This window comes from Protopterus annectens, chromosome 12.part0 (genome assembly GCF_019279795.1).
Source record: "Protopterus annectens isolate FY-2018-M chromosome 12.part0, PAN1.0, whole genome shotgun sequence".
Taxonomy (NCBI): Eukaryota; Metazoa; Chordata; order Ceratodontiformes; family Protopteridae; genus Protopterus; species Protopterus annectens.
The window spans coordinates 1179157622-1179176878 of NC_056746.1; the positions used below are offsets into that span (position 1 = coordinate 1179157622).

Below are 19257 nucleotides of genomic sequence, written 5' to 3' on the forward strand. Positions count from 1 at the left end.
TCTGTCTGGTTTAGCTGGTGCAGGAGGTAAGGAATCTGGGTTTAGACTAGATTCGGTGTAAACATCATCCAAAATGTCTAAAACTGGAGGAATTGCAAGGGGTCTATGCTGTGGAAGAAGAAGAAACTCACGGAGCCTTTTCTTAGAGTCAGAGTAATCTTGGCCTTCCTAGTGGAAGTGTTCCCTCATGGTGTGTAAAGTTTCCCCAAAAGAGTAGTCTTCAGGGGGGAGACAGAGGGAATGGACTCTTCAGCATCTGAGTCTTCATAAGGAGGGAAGGAATAATCCTGGTCCTCAGAGTTAGCTGAGGAAATGGATGCTTGGTCAGAGGAAGGATAATCTTCCTCCAGTCTAGGCCTTTTGTCAGGAGGGGGTTGTGAACCCCTGATAAGGGTAATTAAATCCTCAGCCATCTTAAGCATCTGTTTCTTAGGCATAGGGGCCTGTGGGGGGGGGGTCTGTGAACCCGGTTTCCTAACTTTTAAGGGGACTTTAAGTTTAGCATAAGACTTAATAGAGATAGTTGTCTGTTTGAAGACACCTTCAGAAACCGAAGGCCTGTCCAAAATCTCCGGATCACCGTCAGGGTTGGCGTCCGAGATGGAACCGGCTCCTGAGGCCCAGCTGATTCGGTCTGGGAGGCCGTCAGAATTTCTAAATCAGCGGTAGTCAGGGGCTGCGTAGGCGCCTCGCTGAAAACCAGACAACCGACGGCAGGCCTTGCTGAGGCCTCGGTATCTGGTCTTGGCCTTGGTTGCCTGTCCTTATCCTTGCGTTTTTTAATCATTGCTGATGTCGGTTGCTCCGACGACATGCTATAGTTAAATTTTCTGCCAAAATAATGTCGGGCGAAATCTGCCCAACGCTTGATTGTATGTTTGTTGAACCTAGCACAAAACCGACAACCAGAGACGTCGTGGTCTGGGCCTAGGCAAGGAATACAATAAGAATGAAAATCCTTATGAGGTATTTGCTTCCCACAAGAAATGCAATTATTAACTTTGTCTGACATCGGTCTGAGGCAAGAAAAGTTTCCCCAACGGGGTACTTAGCTTTAGAGAAGACTTTGGGCTGAAATTCGATTCGAAAATCTCAGGAGCTAGCCGACCGGCACTTGCAAACTGCTTCTGCTTCGGGCACCGCGCGGCAAGAAAGACTGGAGAAAATGGTGTCGGCTGCCTCTTTTATCCCCCTGTCGCACTGACATCAGGGAAGAAGCGACGATAACAGACGCCGGACCAAGACTTTGGGATTCGGCCGACTGCGGGACCGCCTGACGGCAGGATAACCCCAAGTGTGATGATTGCAGCAGTACAACACAATGAACATGCATCTTTGTATCCTGACAAGCAATCATCAATCAACAGCCTGACTAGTCTTTTCTTGAAAAGTTCCTCAGTGAACTAAATCAATATGCAAATCTGATATGCTGGCACAGCAGGATGAATGAATCATTACAATTTTGCTACTGGTTTAACTGCAATATATACAAAATAATTCATCAGTGGACACAGATCCAGAAATATGTTTTAATTAGTTAAGTGCTTTCATTTATATACTACTATACAAACTTTATTGGAACTACAAACCCAGTTTAAACACCTTAACTCTACAGCAGGTGAGAATCATGTGATCTTCACAAACCCTATCAAATTCAAGTACATTAAATTAAACCACAAGCTACATATTATAATCCTCATAAAATACTAGTATAAAAGTCTTTTAAAATGAACAGCTAAGTAAAAACCTTACAATGATGTATGAAGCGCATAAATATATTTTATCAAAACATTCATATAAAACAACAAATAAATCTACAATATATGTAGATAAAATGGATAAAATGTATAATACAAATTTTCTTTAAAAGACACTGTCCTCATAGTTTATAATGTATTCTGTCTAATCAGTAACAGACTATTAAACTGAAATGTTATCATTTAATCCTGAGGGCTGGGTGGCATTTAGCTTAATTTGCCAGTAAAGCTCCACAGATTCCAACTTTGAATTTTTATATATTCTTATATATTTTTACATACTTTTATCTACATGTATTGTAGGTATGCTTGTTTGTACAAATTTTTAATGAAACTTATTTCTGTGCCTCATACATCACTGTAAGGTTTTACTTAGGTGTTGACATAAAAACATATTTATACTAGTATTATTTTAAGAGGATTATAATATATAGTTTAATGTAATCTAATGTGTTTAATACAATATGTTTAAATTTGATAGGTCATGTGAAGATAACATAATTCTGGCTTACTATAACGTTAAAGATTTTGCACTAGTTTTGTAGTTGTGATGAAGTTCATACAATAGTAAATGAATGAAAAAGCTTAACTAAAACATATTCCTGGATCGGTGTTGTCTGCTGGTGATTTATTTATTATTTTCCTTACGTTTTTGCTGATTGCGAAGTTTTACTTGGCATTTTAGCAATATGCTTACTTGATATTAATAACAAGACTGATTAGCAGCTTAGAAAGCTGAAAGAGCCACTGAGAGATGGCCCAAAACAGGCAAAACTTAAGTCAGAGCTCTTGCCTGGGAGGGAAGATTGTGGTGCTCCATGGAAGTGGCTATTCACTAGAGAACAAGCTTGATGGGGAGTGGGTTATATGGGTGGGTCTGCCCAAGCTGCAGCAAGTAAGCCTAGTGGAAGCATATCCAAAACCACGCACACATCGATACCAGGATATAAGATGGTCCCCTGCATTGTGAAGCACAGCCTGTAGCAACACCAGGAGGGAGAGATTAGGCGGCATATCAAAAACATACCCAATGGCTTCCAGGATGATGGCACCATGATTGGCTCTCATCTCAGAGGGAGTGGATGAACTAGTAACAGCTCTAGCCTGTGAAGGAGGAATGGGCTGATCAATCCCACACAGTTGAAGGTAGGTATGCAGCAAGACATCAAAAATGGGCTTTTCATGCATGCACCATATGCCAAACATCTTTATACAACAATTGTTCCAATTCATTCTCTCTTTTCTGCAAATGATGTACATTGTATGTTACCACCTAAGCTTATGTGCATCTACAAACTCTTTTTTTCTTCCTTTTCAAATATTCATTTTTATATTTGCTATCTGCAAACATCAGCCATTCTGTGACCAGATCACTCTTGCCTTTTCAGATAAGAGGCCATCATGCAAGGTAGTTATCCAAGCAGCAGTAGCAGGGATGCTTTAGAACTAAACAGGTCATCTTAATTTTGTTTTAAATTTTCTCACCCACTATCAAACATACTCTGCTTCCCTGACATCCCAAAATACAGGTGATGCAAACGCATCAGCAGCTCTTTCTTTGTTCTGCTTTGGATGGTACAAAAAGAAAAAGAAAACAGATCTGGGCAAAATAGTACTGTTGTGTAAAATGTTACCATAACAGGAAATGTCATTCCCACTCTTGCAGTATTCTTTATATAAGGCATTTCCTGCCAAGGAGAGCCCAACATCCAGCTAGTATACCAAAGCCTTCAGTTCTTAAAGGCATCGTACATCACACCTATGCTCTCTGTGGAGGGTGGAGGGCATAAAGGCGATGTATGGATGCACACACACAGAAATAAAGTTCCAGGAGGAACATAATGCAAGGATGACTAATGCATCCAGAAGGAGAAAAAGGAAGACTAAAACAAGCCCCTCGGGCAGGAGGGGTAAGAAGCACAGCAGAGTAGGGAGCAGGGAGGGAATACTGCAACAGTGAAAAGTAGGACATCTACTGTTATGGTAAGATTTTATACTACTGTACTATGCACTTCCATATCACAGTGCAGTATTCTTTACCTAAGGCAGAGTACAAGAGCTCAAGAGGAAGCCTGGGAGGAAGAGGGCCCAGAAGAGCCCTCTACAAACTCATGCAGGATAGCCTTGGCAGAGCCTGCCCTGGCCCTGGAAGTAACATCCAACTTGTAATGCTTAGTAAAACTATGAACAGAAGACCATGTAGCAGCCTCAAGGATGAAACTGATATCCAGACCCTTGAAAAAAGCAACAGAGGAGGCAACTGCCTAGTAGAATGTGCCTTTACAGACAAGGAAAGACATTTTCCATGAAAAGAGTAACAAAAAGAAATGGGCTTAGAAATCCAGGAGGAGATGGTTTGTTTAGAGATAGCCAAACTCACTGTCCTGGGATGAAAGGAAACACAAAGCTGCTCAAATTTGTGAATAACTTTAGTTTTATCCAAATAATATCCGAGCTGTCTATGCAAATCCAGGGTGTGAAGAACCTTCTCACTGGCAGACTGCAGAGAAAGAAAAAAGGAAGGAATATTAAGAGACTAAGGGACAACTCATCAACTGCCTTGGGCATAAAAGAAGGATTAGCACGAAGAGACACCCTACCTCTTTAGAAAACTAAGAAAGGAGGAATGGCCATGACAGCCTAAAATTCAGACACTCTCTTGGCTAAAGTGAGAGCCAAAAGAAGTGCCTTCCAAGTAGAATGCTGCAAGGAAGCTTAAGAAGCACACTCAAAAAGAGCCCAAATCACTCTTTCAAGTACAAAACCGAGGTCCCAAGAAGGTGGAATCAACTTCCTGGGAGGCCTGATATGAAGGACGCCTTTAAGAAATTGTTTGACCTCAAATCTGGAGGCCAGAGGAGGAATTGAGGGCAGAGAAGCAGAAATTGTTGACAGGTTGGCTTAACTGAAGAATACACCAACCCAACATGGAGTGGATTACACAAATAACAGAACCAGAGAAACCTCCACAGATATAGGATTCTGATGGTAAGAGAGGCACCAGACAGAGAATTGCTTCCATTTGGACATATATGATTTCCTGGTAATGGGTTTTCTGGCCTCTTGCAGAACCCAAAGCATGTTTTCAGAAAAGAGATGCTTGAAAGGGATCAAAATCCTATCACCCTCATTGTCAGTTGAAGAGTGGACAAGTGAGGATAGATAAGAGATCCCTTGTCTTGTGTGAAAAGATCCACCCCCGGTGAGGTAACATGTGGTAACTGCCCCTTGCCGAGTGAGAAAGGATGGAGAACCAATGCTGTCTGGGCCAAAAAGGAGTCACTACCAAGATTCTAGGGAAGTCCATCCTGATCTTGTGCAACACTCGTAATAACAGAGGAAGGGGAGGGAAGGCATACAGAAACACCCCTTCCAAGGAGATGACAGGGCATCCAATCTCCAATACAAAGGGTTTGGGACTCTGGAACAGAATAAAGGAAGTTGTCTGTTTAAAATGGAGGCAAAAATCTACCAGAGGAATATCCCACCAAAGAACAATGTCCAGGAACACATCTCTGTGGAGCATCCATTAGTGAGCTTGTGTGCTGGACCTGTTCAAGGAGTCTCCTTAAGAGCACAGTCTAGTGGCAATGTAAACTGCCTAAAGAGGCTCCTGATACTGGATAGCTAAATCCCAGACTAGAAGAGCTAGATGACAAAGAAGATAGGATCTTGTGCCCCCCTTGCTTGTTGACATACCACATCACTATGGTACTGTCTGCAAAAACTTTGAGTGGCCCAGGATGAAAGAGGAAGTGGAAAGCCTGAAGAGCCAGAAGCAAAGCCCTCATTCTTCTTTATATTGATGTGGTCTGACCTCTGAAAAGGCCAGAGATCCTGAACCTTGACAGGGCCACAGGAGGCACCCTACCCCCTGTTTGAGGCATCTGTAAAGAGCTCCTGAGTTGGAACTGGAGCTTGGAAACAAAGTCTTGGGTTGAGTGAAAGCTGATGAATCTAACACTGAAGTTAGAGCTTGAGAGAGGGAAGGAAAGGTACTGGGAAATCCAAGGGGGTGGTAATGTTGGAGTCAAACTGATTTGAGGTACCACTGAAGCTTTCTCATATGGAGCATAGCAAGAGGGAGCATAGGGATGGTGGAAGTCGTGAACCTGAGAACCCTGAGAAATTTCCTTGCGGAGACAGATGCCAGAGGAAGAGGGACTGGAAAAAAGCAATTAGAGAGACAGTCTTGGGGCAGGCAGAGATGCCAGCGTGGGAGCAGCCTGAAGCCTGCAGTCGAGGAAAATATGATTCTGGGAAGGAGTTGGAATGGATTTCTGGAAGTTTACAGTGAGCCCCAGACTCTAACAAGAGAAGCAGTAAACTTGATATCTAAGCAGATTGTCCAAACAGGGAAAGATATCAATTCTTTAATCTTGCAAAAAGCAATGACAGGAGTGAGGCATTTGGTGAATACCCTTGGGGGAGTAGAGACACCAAAGAGCAAAGCAGGGAACTAAAAATCCAAGGAAGAAATAGAGAAACAAAGATTTCCTGAACAGAGAATGGAAGAGAATGTGTAGATATGCATCTTTGAGATTCAGACATACCAGAAAGGCCTGGGGTAAAACAGGAGGAAATAATGCTTGCAGAGATATCATCAAAAGGAAGGAATCTTGAGAAAGGTGTTCAGTCAGGAAAGATCTAGAATTGGTCTACAACTGCCATCCTTTCATGGGACTAGAAACATCCTGGAGTAAAATCCCTTCCCCGTTTAGGCAGAAGGCATGGCTTGAAGGATGCCCTCAGCCAAAAGAGAGTGAAGAACCTCTGGGGAATGAGAGAGCTGTTCCTAAGGATGTTGAGGAATGCCTGAAAAGGGAAGGAAAGATTTCCAAACCATGGAGTACCACTGACAGATAATGGACAGAACTGAGTCTGAAGTTATGTGAAGTCAAGTTGGAAAAGACAGGGATAGATGGAGGGACAAGGGAACCTGGCTGAAGTCAGGTGGAACTACAACAGAACCCGGCTTGTCCTACAAATGTTGTTTCTGGAAGGCAGACGTCTGAGTAGACATAGCAGGAGGCACACTCCTGCCCTTTGAAGGAGTGTGAGATTCCCTATGAACAAAAGCAGACTTAGAAGGACAATTCTTATTGAAATTTGGGAATAGGAGAAACAAAATTGTGTTTTATCTACTGTAAGGCTTTACCCTTTGTCTTGGAGAGATTTGAAAAGTACAGCTGCAGCACATCCAAAAAGATTTTTATTACCCAAGGGAGCATCTAAAAGCTTGGCCTTAATGTCATTAGGCAAAGCCTGAAGATGAACCCAAAAATAACATGGCATAACTGAACCAAAGGCAGCAGCCCTGGAACAGGCATAACCTGCATAACAGCTACATTTGATTGAGTGGCAGGCAACGTAAGAAGTACAGCCTAGCAGGGAAAGGGTCAAAGCCTTTCCCTCAAAGGCAGTAAGGTCAGAAACCACCTTAGAAACCTAAGAAAGGAGGGCAAAAACATACCTGGTCATACAAGTCTTGCATCTGATGGTCCTAAAGGATACAGTGGCAGTAGTGCAAACTTTTTATCACACTACTTATCCTGCTCAGAAGGCAACAGCTTGATAGAGGGCAATAATTTGGATGGCTTTTCAGGAGAGATGGACTCTACAGAAGGGTAGTTATAAAGAAATTTGCAGTCCTCAGGCACTTGAATCTATCTCGCTTCTTAGGTGTAGGGAGGCTGACAGTCAGGGGCTACTGAAGCTGTTGAGAAAGTAACTAGAAGAGTGGCCAGAACAGGAGGAACAGCAGATGGCTTAGGAGACTCCATCTGTATGAGCTCATAATCTTTTGAATTTCAGAAACTTGAGAAATATCCTACTTAAAATAATACATCATACAGGCAACGGTATATCTAAAGGAGAGTTCCTCCAGAGAAGAATATGGACTAATACAATCTTCTTCCTCAAAATCGTAGCCCAAAGGGGAAGGGATTTGGGAAGAGTAAGCCATAGATTCTTCCCCTGAGTTCAGGTCCTCATCTGAGGAATCTATTTCTCTGGGCTTCTTAAGTGGAGTGGAAGACCAGAGAGCAGCAAGCACAGAGACCCCTTGAGGAGGCTTCAGGGCCATCAAAGTATTAAATGAACCCCTGAGTAAAATCCTGCCATTCACACTGAGGATCCTTAACAGGGGAAATATGCTTTGTTTTTCTGCTTCTTTTTCTGCAGGACATCTGAAGAAATACCCTTGGAGGGTCAAATCCCTAGTGAGATTCAATAGTGGTCGTAGTAGTCTCCTCCCAAACTAAGATCTGAGGAATCCTCTGAGGTCCTTCCTAAATAATCAGTCAAGGTTCCCCATCAATATCAGGTACAAACATCTGAAAAGCCTCAGAGGATGTGCAAGAATCTGGATCCATGCTGGCCTCAGACAGTGACAGAGGAATCCGAAGCAACTACTGGACAGTCCTTTGGGCTTCCACCAGCCTCGAGAGAGATGTATAGAGAAGGCTGGACAGCAGGCAGATCAGCCCCAACCTTTTTTTGGCCGCCTTCTTGGCAGACAGCTGGTACCCAGGATAGAAGGACTCTGCCAAAGCACCCTGAGTCAACAATTTCAGACACTGGTTTCTCTAGGCAAAGGAACAAGGAGGAGAAATAACTACATAGGGTCTTAGCCAAAATACCTGGCAAACAGAGCACTCAGTATGATCATGGGAGGCACCCAAACAAGAGGGACACTGGTTGTGATCGTCTTTATGGGGAATCTGGCTCAGACATGAACACAATCACAACAAATAAGAGAGACGAAACCCGAACGGGGTACTTATCTGAAAACAATGCTTGGTAGCCAGCACAGCAGAAGGGCATTCAGACTGATGTTCAAACAATGGCATTTGGACTGGCAGCAAAGAAGTTCTGTGTTTGTGCAGTCGAACATCACCTTTACTCCCTATGCCCTGCATGGGAGCATGTGTGCAATGTAGGACTCCTATAAGAGCTAAAGGCTTTGGTATACTGGCCAGACATTGGGCTATCCTTGGCAGGAGATCCCTTAGGTAAAGAATACTACAGCAGTGACATGGAAGGACATATACAGAGACAGTTTTGTACAGAATTAAATACTTGCATCACCTACCTTGTCTGGCTGTGTACTCATTATCTTCTATTAATCTAGCAAGACCAAAATCTGCCACCTTGCACACCAAGCTCTCCCCAACTAGAATGTTGGCAGCACGGAGGTCTCGATGTACGTAATTCATCCTCTCTACATAAGCCATTCCAGATGCAATCTGCAAATTGAGGAGACAGAGTTAGGCAGAAACAAGTCATAAGATTTTCACACTTTACAAGATAATTATGGGCTGAAAACTCTTAATACAAATACCTGAAGTGAAGCCTCCATCCATGAAATACTTCTTATCACTCCAGAGATGCTAGAAGGACAAAGTATTTATCTAGCAGTTTCTGAAGGAATGCAATTCACTTTGTTTTTCAAACCCACAGACATTACTTGATCAACAAGCAGGTTGCACTAAAAGTAATCAGCAATGTACAGTATGGGTGTTATTTTTTACATCACGTGGTTTGCGTCTGTGATACAAAATAAAATCAACAGCTATAAACTACAAAACAAACAGATAATTCCACAGTACTATATAAATGAAATAAAAATCCCTCCTTTTCCCCATGAAAAATTAAAGCAATTACATTATAGCAAACCTAAGTGATTAACTTTTCTCCCTTTTATATATGGTAACTGCTAATGCTGGCAGTTTCAATCTAGTGGGAGGGATTTTTGTTTGTTTGAGAAGCTAAACTGCATGCACCAGTCTTTGTTCACAAGGCAGCATCTTTCAGCTGGGTTAGATGGCATACAGGAATAAATACCTGACTACACTCCATGTGAACTGTGCTTCATTAAGTGATTAAGGTGCTGGTGGAGCTAATCAGAAAGATGACAGTGAGTGGCTGAGGTCCAATCACTCATCCAAGGTGGGAGGCTGCAGCAAGACCTTACTGATGTGCAACACCTGCTAGAAGCAGGTGCAACAGCAAGGCTGCAGTCAAGACAGAGTTTCTGCCCTACACAGTAGTGCACTGTAGCAGAGCCAGGAATTTGGAAGCACACACTTGGCACAAGTACTGTAGGCCCTGCTTTAGCAGAGCATTTTTTTCCTGGACCTAAACAGTGACAGGAAAATGACTGCAAATAAAAACCCCTCAATGAAGCATCAAGGATGGCACCACCCTAGTAGGACAATGGAAGCATTTGTATTCACTTATACAATAACAAGGTTAATTAGGAGGATATACGAAGAATCAAAGGCAAGAATTACATTGGGAGGGTTCCTCTCAGATAAGTGGTTTTTGAACAGAGTAACCATGCGTAGGTGTCCTTTTTATTCTTTATTTGGTTTACATATAGAGCCATGGAAAAAAAATAAGGGACTTAGAAATTCAAGGATATAATTTATTTGGTAATCAAGAAAAGTTGGGTCTATTTGCAGATTATATCATTTTGTACTTGAACACTCCAGAAAAAGAACATCTCAAGTGTTCTGGAACGTTTTGAGACAGTTTCAAGTCTTTTTGGGAAATAAAATTAATAAAGATAAAACAAACTCTATAGCCGTAAATTATGTACCCCATACATAAATTTGTTCAGCAATACCCACATTTATGGGGACAGAAGATAATATGTAGGTGTATGGATTAAAAAAACTTATGTTATGGCAGCCACGGATATGTGGGAAGAGACTAAGCAAAAGATAATATAAAAATTGGGAAACTGGTGGCTTTTGTTTATGCATATGGATAGTAATATACAAGCAGTGAAAATGTTTTTAGTCGCTTTAGTTTTATATATACAGATGCAGTATATCTTTTAGCAACCAAAGAAGTCGTCATGGGTAATAATAAAGAATTAAAGGAATTTATCTGGGAGGGGAACAGGGCAACAGTTAAGTGCGACAGGTTGATCCTCCCAAAAGAACAAGGTTATTTAGTATGATCTGATTTGAAGGAATATTTTACAGCTATGCAGTTATGGCTCATATACATAACAGAAGCAAAATTCAAAGTGGAAAAGGAGGATGATGATGATGATTATGATGAAGGGGGTAGTTCAAGAAATAAGGAGAGAGTGGGATTTTGGAATAATAACCATATAGAATATTATATTAATAAAGTTTCAGGAAATGCTCTAAGAACTAAGCTAACACGGGAATGGCAAAAGATTTTGCAAATAGGGATAACTGCAGGTAGGAGAACAGAAAATAGGTAGCAGGAGGATGGAATTTACTAAAGAAAATTGGCATAAGAACAAAGGTATTGTGAGAAAATATTTATAGAGGAGAAGGTCATAAAAAGGGTTGAGCCCAAGACGTTTGGACTGCAGATTTGACACTGACTTTCCTACCAGGAATTGATGTCAGAGTACAGTTAAAAAGAAAGGGGATAGGGGAATTCCAAGTGATGGACTTGCTCTGGTAGAGTTTTTAGTCAAATCTAGAACAGAAGCTGCTGTTAATAATTATGATAATTAATATGACATATAAAATGTTGCATATTAATGTTCTGTTCAGGCATGCACACGTGGACAAGTGTCCTTTGGGTACAGTACTACAGCACTCACTAACAGCAAATTCTAGTAACATTCAAAAATATTTTCTGGTATTTCTCAATGTTATTCCAACTGAAAAGGCTTATTTACTTAGGTTGTATAGATGGTTTAGAGTTCACTCCATTCCGGCAGCTGAAACCACAAATACTAATCTAATTTTCAGTGTTATCTTCTTCATGCAATTTTTTTCTCATGTTCAAAAGGATACTGCAATGGCAAGCAAAGCAAGTAGTGATGATGGAGAGTGACAGCCCTCTCACTTGTAACTACAATTGATTTTGGCAATAATGAAATCTTTACTAAATGAAATGGCATCAATACCCACTACTAAAATGGCAAGCAGAGATGATGAAATGGCACAATTATGCCACACTTAAAAATATAATACCCTGATTAAATGTATAAATGAGCATCACTTTTGCATCAGCTCCAAGTGTCCTGGCCACGCCCCAGATGACCAAGTTTGATTAGTGGCCTAAACACTGGATGTGCTGGTACAGAAGAGTGTGTGAAGCGATGAGACATTGCCTACTCACCTCTCTAAGGGGAGGAGGGGATGGGCACTCATGCCCAGGGTGCAGTCTATATACGAGCATCTGTTGTGAAGATGAGAGACAACATGGAAGCACTTGTTGCAAGGAAGGCAGAGTCTATGAAGGTTAAGTCACTCGTGGAAGCAGGTGATACCCCCTGTGATAGCCTACTACAAGCCAACTCCTTTGATATCAGGGGGCATGGGCAAGACAGGAAACATCAGGAATAACTAAAAAAAATAGTGTCACTGTCTAAAAGAAAGCTACATTATAGTCACTATATTACCATATAAATGGGAAAAGATAAGTAATAGCAGCTCAGGCATGATTACCAGGAGTGGAGGATAAAACATGAGAGAAAAAAAAAATCACCATTTCTGAATTAAACAATTTTCTTGCTGTACAATGAAATCGACAATCAGCATAAAACACTGACAGCAAACCACTGTAACAGTGACAACACACTCCTTCACCACAACTTCCATTTCAGCTAGCTCTGCTTACAGACATCTGGTATGGGGGGAGGGGGTCAAGCACAGAGACCTTCATTATATTTATTGTTTGATGCACAATTTTGAGATCAAGGAAAGCTGGAGCCCATCCCAACAATGGATAAGGGCAAGGCAGAGAAACTGGAGAGAAAAGCGGTCTGTCTCACGACATGCACGCACGCATGCACACACACACGCACATGCACACAAAACAAAGCACACCTTTAGGCAGTCTGAAGCATCACCATTTCAGCTATGGCATTGCACTGGATGTGGGCAGAAACCAAAGCATCCAACAAAAGCCCCTTCTGGACACAAGGAATGCATGCAAACTCTGTACAGAAGGCACCCCACCAACAGATCAAAGTTGAAAATCAAATGCTTTGAGACAGCAATATGACCTGCTGCACCAATTTCATGACAAGCTTCACTACATTATTTAGCAAAACACATGAGCAGCCATTGCAGGGAAGTCTCTAGGAACAGATGGTATTACTGTGGAAGTTTAGGAGGGAAGAAAGTGCTAAAGATCTGGATGACTTTGTTTAACAGTATTTTAAAATAAAGGGGAGCACCATCATCTTGTAAGAAAGCTGTGATGGCTATACTATTCAGAGTAAAGACCCATCAGACACAGCCTCATATAGACTCAATTTTAAACCATGATTATAAAGTGCTTATGTTTACACTAGCTAAAAGAATGGCAGAGGTGTTGCCAAAACTGACAGACAAGGATCAGCGTGGTTTTGTGGAGGGGAGGCAAACATTTGACAACATTAACATAACAATGATGATCCAGAGAGAAGCAAAACATAAGAAAATACTTCCTGGCTTGGACACAGTAACTACAAGATTTGGTTTGCTTCTAAAACCATCTGTGTACCTACAAAGCTGATATAAGTATTTTCTGCACTTGCTCTAAATATATCAGTGCTATTTAACAGTTCTGTGCTGTATTTATTGATTTGGTTGACTGTTTCACTGTTTCTTAGCCTGCACTTGTTAAAGAAATGACATCTGTTTGTAAAGGTGCTGCTCTTAGGTTGCTTTAACAGTATCTTATTTCCTAACCTCCTCTAACACTGCAAAAGCTAAGAGTTTGCCAAAGTTTCCCTTAGCTTGCCAAAATATTTCTAAGTTTTGCAAAGTTTTTCTGTGTTTGTAGAAGTCCTCCCACATTGGTGCACTTTTTTCTGTATTTGTGAACATTTCTCAGGGTTTATCTTATTTCCAAGAATTCCTGATACTGCAGGAGTTTTGCCTTTTGTTGCAAAGCATTTGTTACTGCACTTGAGCTGAAAACCAGCTTGCTTTACATTAAGAGGGATTTTCTGCACTCTGGCAGGAGCAGAGGGCTCATTCAACCCATCTGAGCTGGGAACTGCTGGTGGAAGGCATATTGTGTGTTCATCTGATTGGCCTGAGGGCTTAACTGTGTAAGTCTTTAATTCTGCTGCAATAAAAGCAGTTACCAGTGCCTTGTATACAAGCAAACCTCCCTAGTTTAAAAACCTCTATAGGAAATGCTCTCCATAGTCTCCCACTGTTCACAGCTGCTTGAAGAGCTGCCAGTTTGTGCAGTGAGCAGCACCACTGCAGGTTATCTAACAGTACACCACTAAACACCATCACTTAAACCATTAAGTGACTCCCGCCTACTCCTTCCCATCTGCTAAGGATTCCATCTGTTTCTGGCCTGGCAGACATGGGCATCCTGAGGCAGTGTAGTAACTGCCTCATGTTCAATGACAACCATTTAATTTTAGAACAAACACGGTGTGTGAGAGATGTAGATGCACAATGTCATTGGAAGCAAAGCTGTCACATGCAAAAAAATCCAAACCAGGTTGTCAACATTATACCCAAAACACTCACTACTAACACTAAGGAACAAACACATAGACCCACATATGTGGAGGTACTCGCATATAATCTGCCAAGACCTCCTAATAGCATCTCTCAGTGGTCCTATGCACATGCAAAAAAAACAGCACCTCACACAACACAACTCTGAAAATCACAGTAGCCCCACTTCTAGGCCCATAAAGCAACACACCACATAGCAAAACAGTAAAGTTATTGGGGCTTCTTGTAGGGCATACTGATGTCCCTCTTACCAGTCTAAACAAGAAGACCACAGTGAGCTGTCTGTCTGGAGCCAGGATCTGCCAGATCACGCATGCACTTAGGTCTTTAAATCACAAGTACCAGTATGACATCGTCATAGTTTATGTGGGTGTAAGGGACCTAAGATATACCTCACTGGACTATATGAAGACAGACATAATGGAGCTCTCTGAATAAATGCCCCAGCCGGTTATGAATCTAGCCTTGAGTAGCATCCTACATTCATCAATGATGATGCCACATTACCAGCAAAAAAATGATCAACTTCAACAATTGACTTAGTTTTTGTTGTCACAAGGGGATCCAATATCTGTTCACCTGGGGAGACATGACTGGCAAACCCTGATTCTTTGCCAGAAATGGTTTGCATTTGTCACCACTTGGCTTCTGGATATTGGCAAAACCTTTATCAACCCCTATAGTGCCTTTTTTAGACCACGACAAGTTGTTAAACTCTCTAACATAACAAAAATCACTCACAACTACTTAAAGGTACTGCTGCTCAATGCTAGGAGTTAAATAAAAAGCTGCACTCCCTGGAAGTACTCCTCACCCTGTAGGACACAGACATAAGTGCTGTCATGGAAACATGGTTCAAAACTATGGAAAGCACCCTGGCTACAATGCCTTTCATACATAATCAGCTCAGGATAAAAAAAAAAAAGGGGGGGGGTGGTGTCTCAGTGTTTATAAAGGACAAGTACACTGCTAGACCAGTCCAACAACATGACTCACTTGAGTTGCTCCATGCCCAGCTACTCATAGGTGTGACCCACTATCATATCCTTGCTAGCTACAGATCCTCTAACATGAGACTGGAAAACCACACCTCCTACCTAAACCTACTGGAATCTCTTAACATTCAGCCTAACACCATACTTACTGGTGACTTCCACTTCCCCTCCATAAACTGGAAGACTTATACAACCCATAATTCACTTGCTCAGAGGTTTTTGAACTTCATCAATGCAAACAACATGGAGCAACTAGTTATAGCTTCCCAACTAGAAGTACAAATATCCTAGACCTAGTACTCATGAACATCCCATACGTGAACTTCTCCCTGGTAAGATCTGACCACAAAATGATCTCCTTTACTATTAAAACTAACCTAGAACCCCCCGATTAAATTCAAAAGCTGTTAAGAACTTTGCTGAGGTCAGTTACCTTAGACTAAATGACAGCTTATTAAACCCCGATGGCACTGAGCTGTGCACAAAAGCTCTGTATAACCACATTCACAGCTGCATAGAGGAGGCGGTACATGTCCAAGTCACACCTATGACTACTGGCAAAAATAAACCATGCTGGTGGAACCCCAGCATAAATAGACTATTCAAAGAAAGTAAAACAAAAATCCTCTCTAAAGCCAAAAAGGAACAGACAAAACAGTGCAAAAAGACACTCATCAGTCTAAAGAAACAAATTCGAGAGCTGATCAAATCTGCCAAAGCAACCTATGAGGCAAAGATAGTCTCTCAGGTGAAAGATAACCAAGAGGCCTTTTTTAAATTACGTTCGTAACCTCAGGGGGAAACACTTAACTTTGTGCCAAGTTAATCGTGAATGTTAGCACTTACACCCAGCCTGAAACTGTAGCAAACCTGCTGGCTGACAAGTTCAGTTCAAACTTCTCCCCCCTTATCAGCTACTACTACAGCAAAAAAAATTACCTGTAACCATCCCCCAACTGGTCATTACGAGAGAACGGGTCCTTACATATCTCGCTAAAGTTAAAACACAGCCTCCATGGGTCCTGACAACATTCTAGGATGCTTCTTAAACAGCTTAAAACAGAATCTATCAGCTCCACACTTTAACCACAGAATCCGGATGGGCTTTGTCCCAGAAGAATGGAGGACAGCAACAGTTATCCCTTTGCACAAGGGGGCCCATCAACTGACCCAGGGCACTACAGACCCATAAGTTTGATGAATATTATCTGCAAGGCCATGGAGAGAATTATCATGGACCTGATCAATAATGACACAGGAACTCCCACACACTGGACATCAATCTGGTGGACTTCTCTGAGAAAGTCACCAGAATCATGGATGAGAGTAAAAACAGTACACATCGCTTAACTAGACCTAGCCAAAACTTTCCACACAATCCACCATTCTGGGATCATAGACAAACTTACTGAATTAGGCATAAACCCCTATATCATCAGATGGATTGCCAGTTGGCTCACTGACATGACATGTTGCCTGAATTGGTGAATCCACTTCCATTAGGAAACCTGTTACTAGTGGTGTCCCACAGGGCTCAGTGTTAAAGATTCAAAGTAAACGTTGTCATTTAGGACCATACACATGCAGCCTAAATGAAATCCCATTCATCAGCTTTTTCTTGAGGTTACATACAGAAGTAAAACAACACATAAAAGGAAAAGAGTGACACAACTAACATACAATCCTGCTCCCAATACCCATACAAAAGAGCAGAAAAAAAAGAAAGAATTGCATAAGTATACCCTCCCCTAAGCTATAACTGCCCCATTTAAATAAAAGACACATTACATATTGCACCTTGCCTAAGTTGTCTGTCTAATACTGCACTTGATACAGAAATATAAATAAATATTGCACATACTTGGAATTTGTGAGGTATAAATTATACAACAGACTATAGATGGAACCCTCCTGTTTGGTTATCTGTTTGGTATATACTTCTCTGAAGTGAAGACCAATGTAGGGGACCTCTGGCTCACCAAGTTCGCTGATGACTGTAAGCTGGGACAAATCACTAAATCCCCAAAAGATGGTGACATCCTACAAACAGGCCTAAAAATGACAAATGACTGGTGCCAAAAACCATGGTCTGAGAATAATTGCTAAAAAATGCTTAATCGTATCCTACAGTAATTCAGATATCTCTACAAATTATAATATTGATAGCACATCCCCAAAGGTAGACCCAATGGTGAGGGACCTAGAACACAGAAAGATAGTAATGTAAACTTTGACCACCATCTAACTACAGAAGTGAGGAAATCCTTCTGTGCAGCTCAACTTATAACTAAAGGCATAGTATCAAGATCAAAGTAAGTCCTATTGCCATTATACCTGGTCCCTCATTAGGTCCATAATCAAATACAATGCTCCCTTCTGCATGTACCTAACCAGGCACTTGCACCAACTGGAGTAGCCTCAGAGGTTTCTCACTAAAAAAAAAAATAAAGCGCAAGATACTTATCTTATGCAGACTGACTAAAGGCCCTATCCCTTTACTCCATCTCATACTGTTTATTGAGAGGGGAACTGTGCCTGACCTACAATGCATTCTCTGATCCAGCCCTGATGAAAATGTTGCATATTCACAAGAAAAATTATACAAAAGTTAAACATTCCATGGACCAGTACCTTATCTGTGACTAACAACTTGCTGGAGAAACAGATTCATATCCCAAAGGCTACCTCGTCTATGTAATAAACTTCCATATTCATAAAACAAAGTTCGTCCCTCACTCTCTTCAAAAAGCATTTGAATAAGTGGATGATGAACCGTAAATTCACTCCTGGGATACTGCCCATGTACTTTATGGAGACAGTCAGTCTGTAAAATGACTCACTGCTCCAACACTCAAAGACCCACTACTCTGATACTACCCCATCCCATATCTGGGAACTTGAGACATGAGTAATCCATTTGAGCCCTCTGGGCTACATGAGTCTGCCTTGATCTGCAGTGTTTTGCAAGTAAAGGCTGAATATGTTTTTTCTTAGATTTGTGTTTGAGTTTTTTTAGCTATCACAGTACTACTATTTTTGTTCATTCAGTATCTATGTGTTTTTATACACATTTTATTGGTATTTTTGTAACAAGCAAAGTTTTGAACTAAGTAAAAACATGCTTTTTTTTGGAAGACTGTATTTTTAAATTGTACAGATGGGAGTGGTTTTAGTATCATGTGACTAATGTACCTATTTAAACATTTCACTGTTGTATGATGGTGTTCTGAAGAAGTTGGAAACTGTTCTGACGAAAGCGCTAAAGCGCTAAACTTTTATTAAAGTGGAGTTCTGCAGTTCCTGGTCCACTCTGTTTTATTGGTTTTTATCAGGAACTTAAGATATAATACTATCATATCCTGGGTATTACTGGCTAGGCTTGTAAAGGCTCTTGTGCCATTAGCCTATTGATCATGTATGAACCTATGCTGTTGGTGGGTCATGATGCAGAGAAAACATCTGATAGAGTAAGCTGGGATTTTACTGGTAGGGCAATGAAAGCATTTGCATTCTCTGACTCAATAAAAGGGTTAATTAGGCTATATGATGGATAAAAGGCAAGAATTAAGGAGGGCGGGGTTTCTCTCTGATACACTGTGTTTGAAGAGAGGAACCATGGCAGAGGTATCCTCATTCCCCTTTATTTGCTTCATATTTAGAACCACTGGCAAAGAAAATAAGGGACTCAGAAATTCAAGGATATAATTGGTATGGTAATCAACAAGTCAGCTTTATTGGCAGATGATAATATTTTGGACTTATAAATCCAGAAAAAAACATATTGGATTTGCAGAACATTTTGAGACAATTTCCAGTATTTTCAAGATAAAACAGACTACAGTTGTAAATGATGTACCCACTCATGAATTGGTTCAGCAATAACCATATTTATGTTGACATGATAAAATGAAGTATTTAGGAATAAGCATGAGAAAGGCTTCTGTTATGGCAGCTAAGGATATGGGGGATGAGAGTAAACAAAAGATAATACAAAAACTGAGAAACTGGAAGCTCCTGTTTATGGATATGGATAGT

At 41.1% G+C, this 19257-nt stretch overlaps 1 protein-coding gene across 1 annotated transcript in view; it reads right to left on the reverse strand.

Moving 5' to 3' along the window:
- The window catches only part of SRC (SRC proto-oncogene, non-receptor tyrosine kinase), a gene marked incomplete in the record, with an annotated part of 1446557 nt that overhangs the window by 66688 nt on the left and 1360612 nt on the right, over window positions 1-19257 (reverse strand). The window contains 1 exon segment of the mRNA XM_044090212.1: window positions 8851-9004. Coding sequence (XP_043946147.1) covers window positions 8851-9004 — 154 coding nt within the window.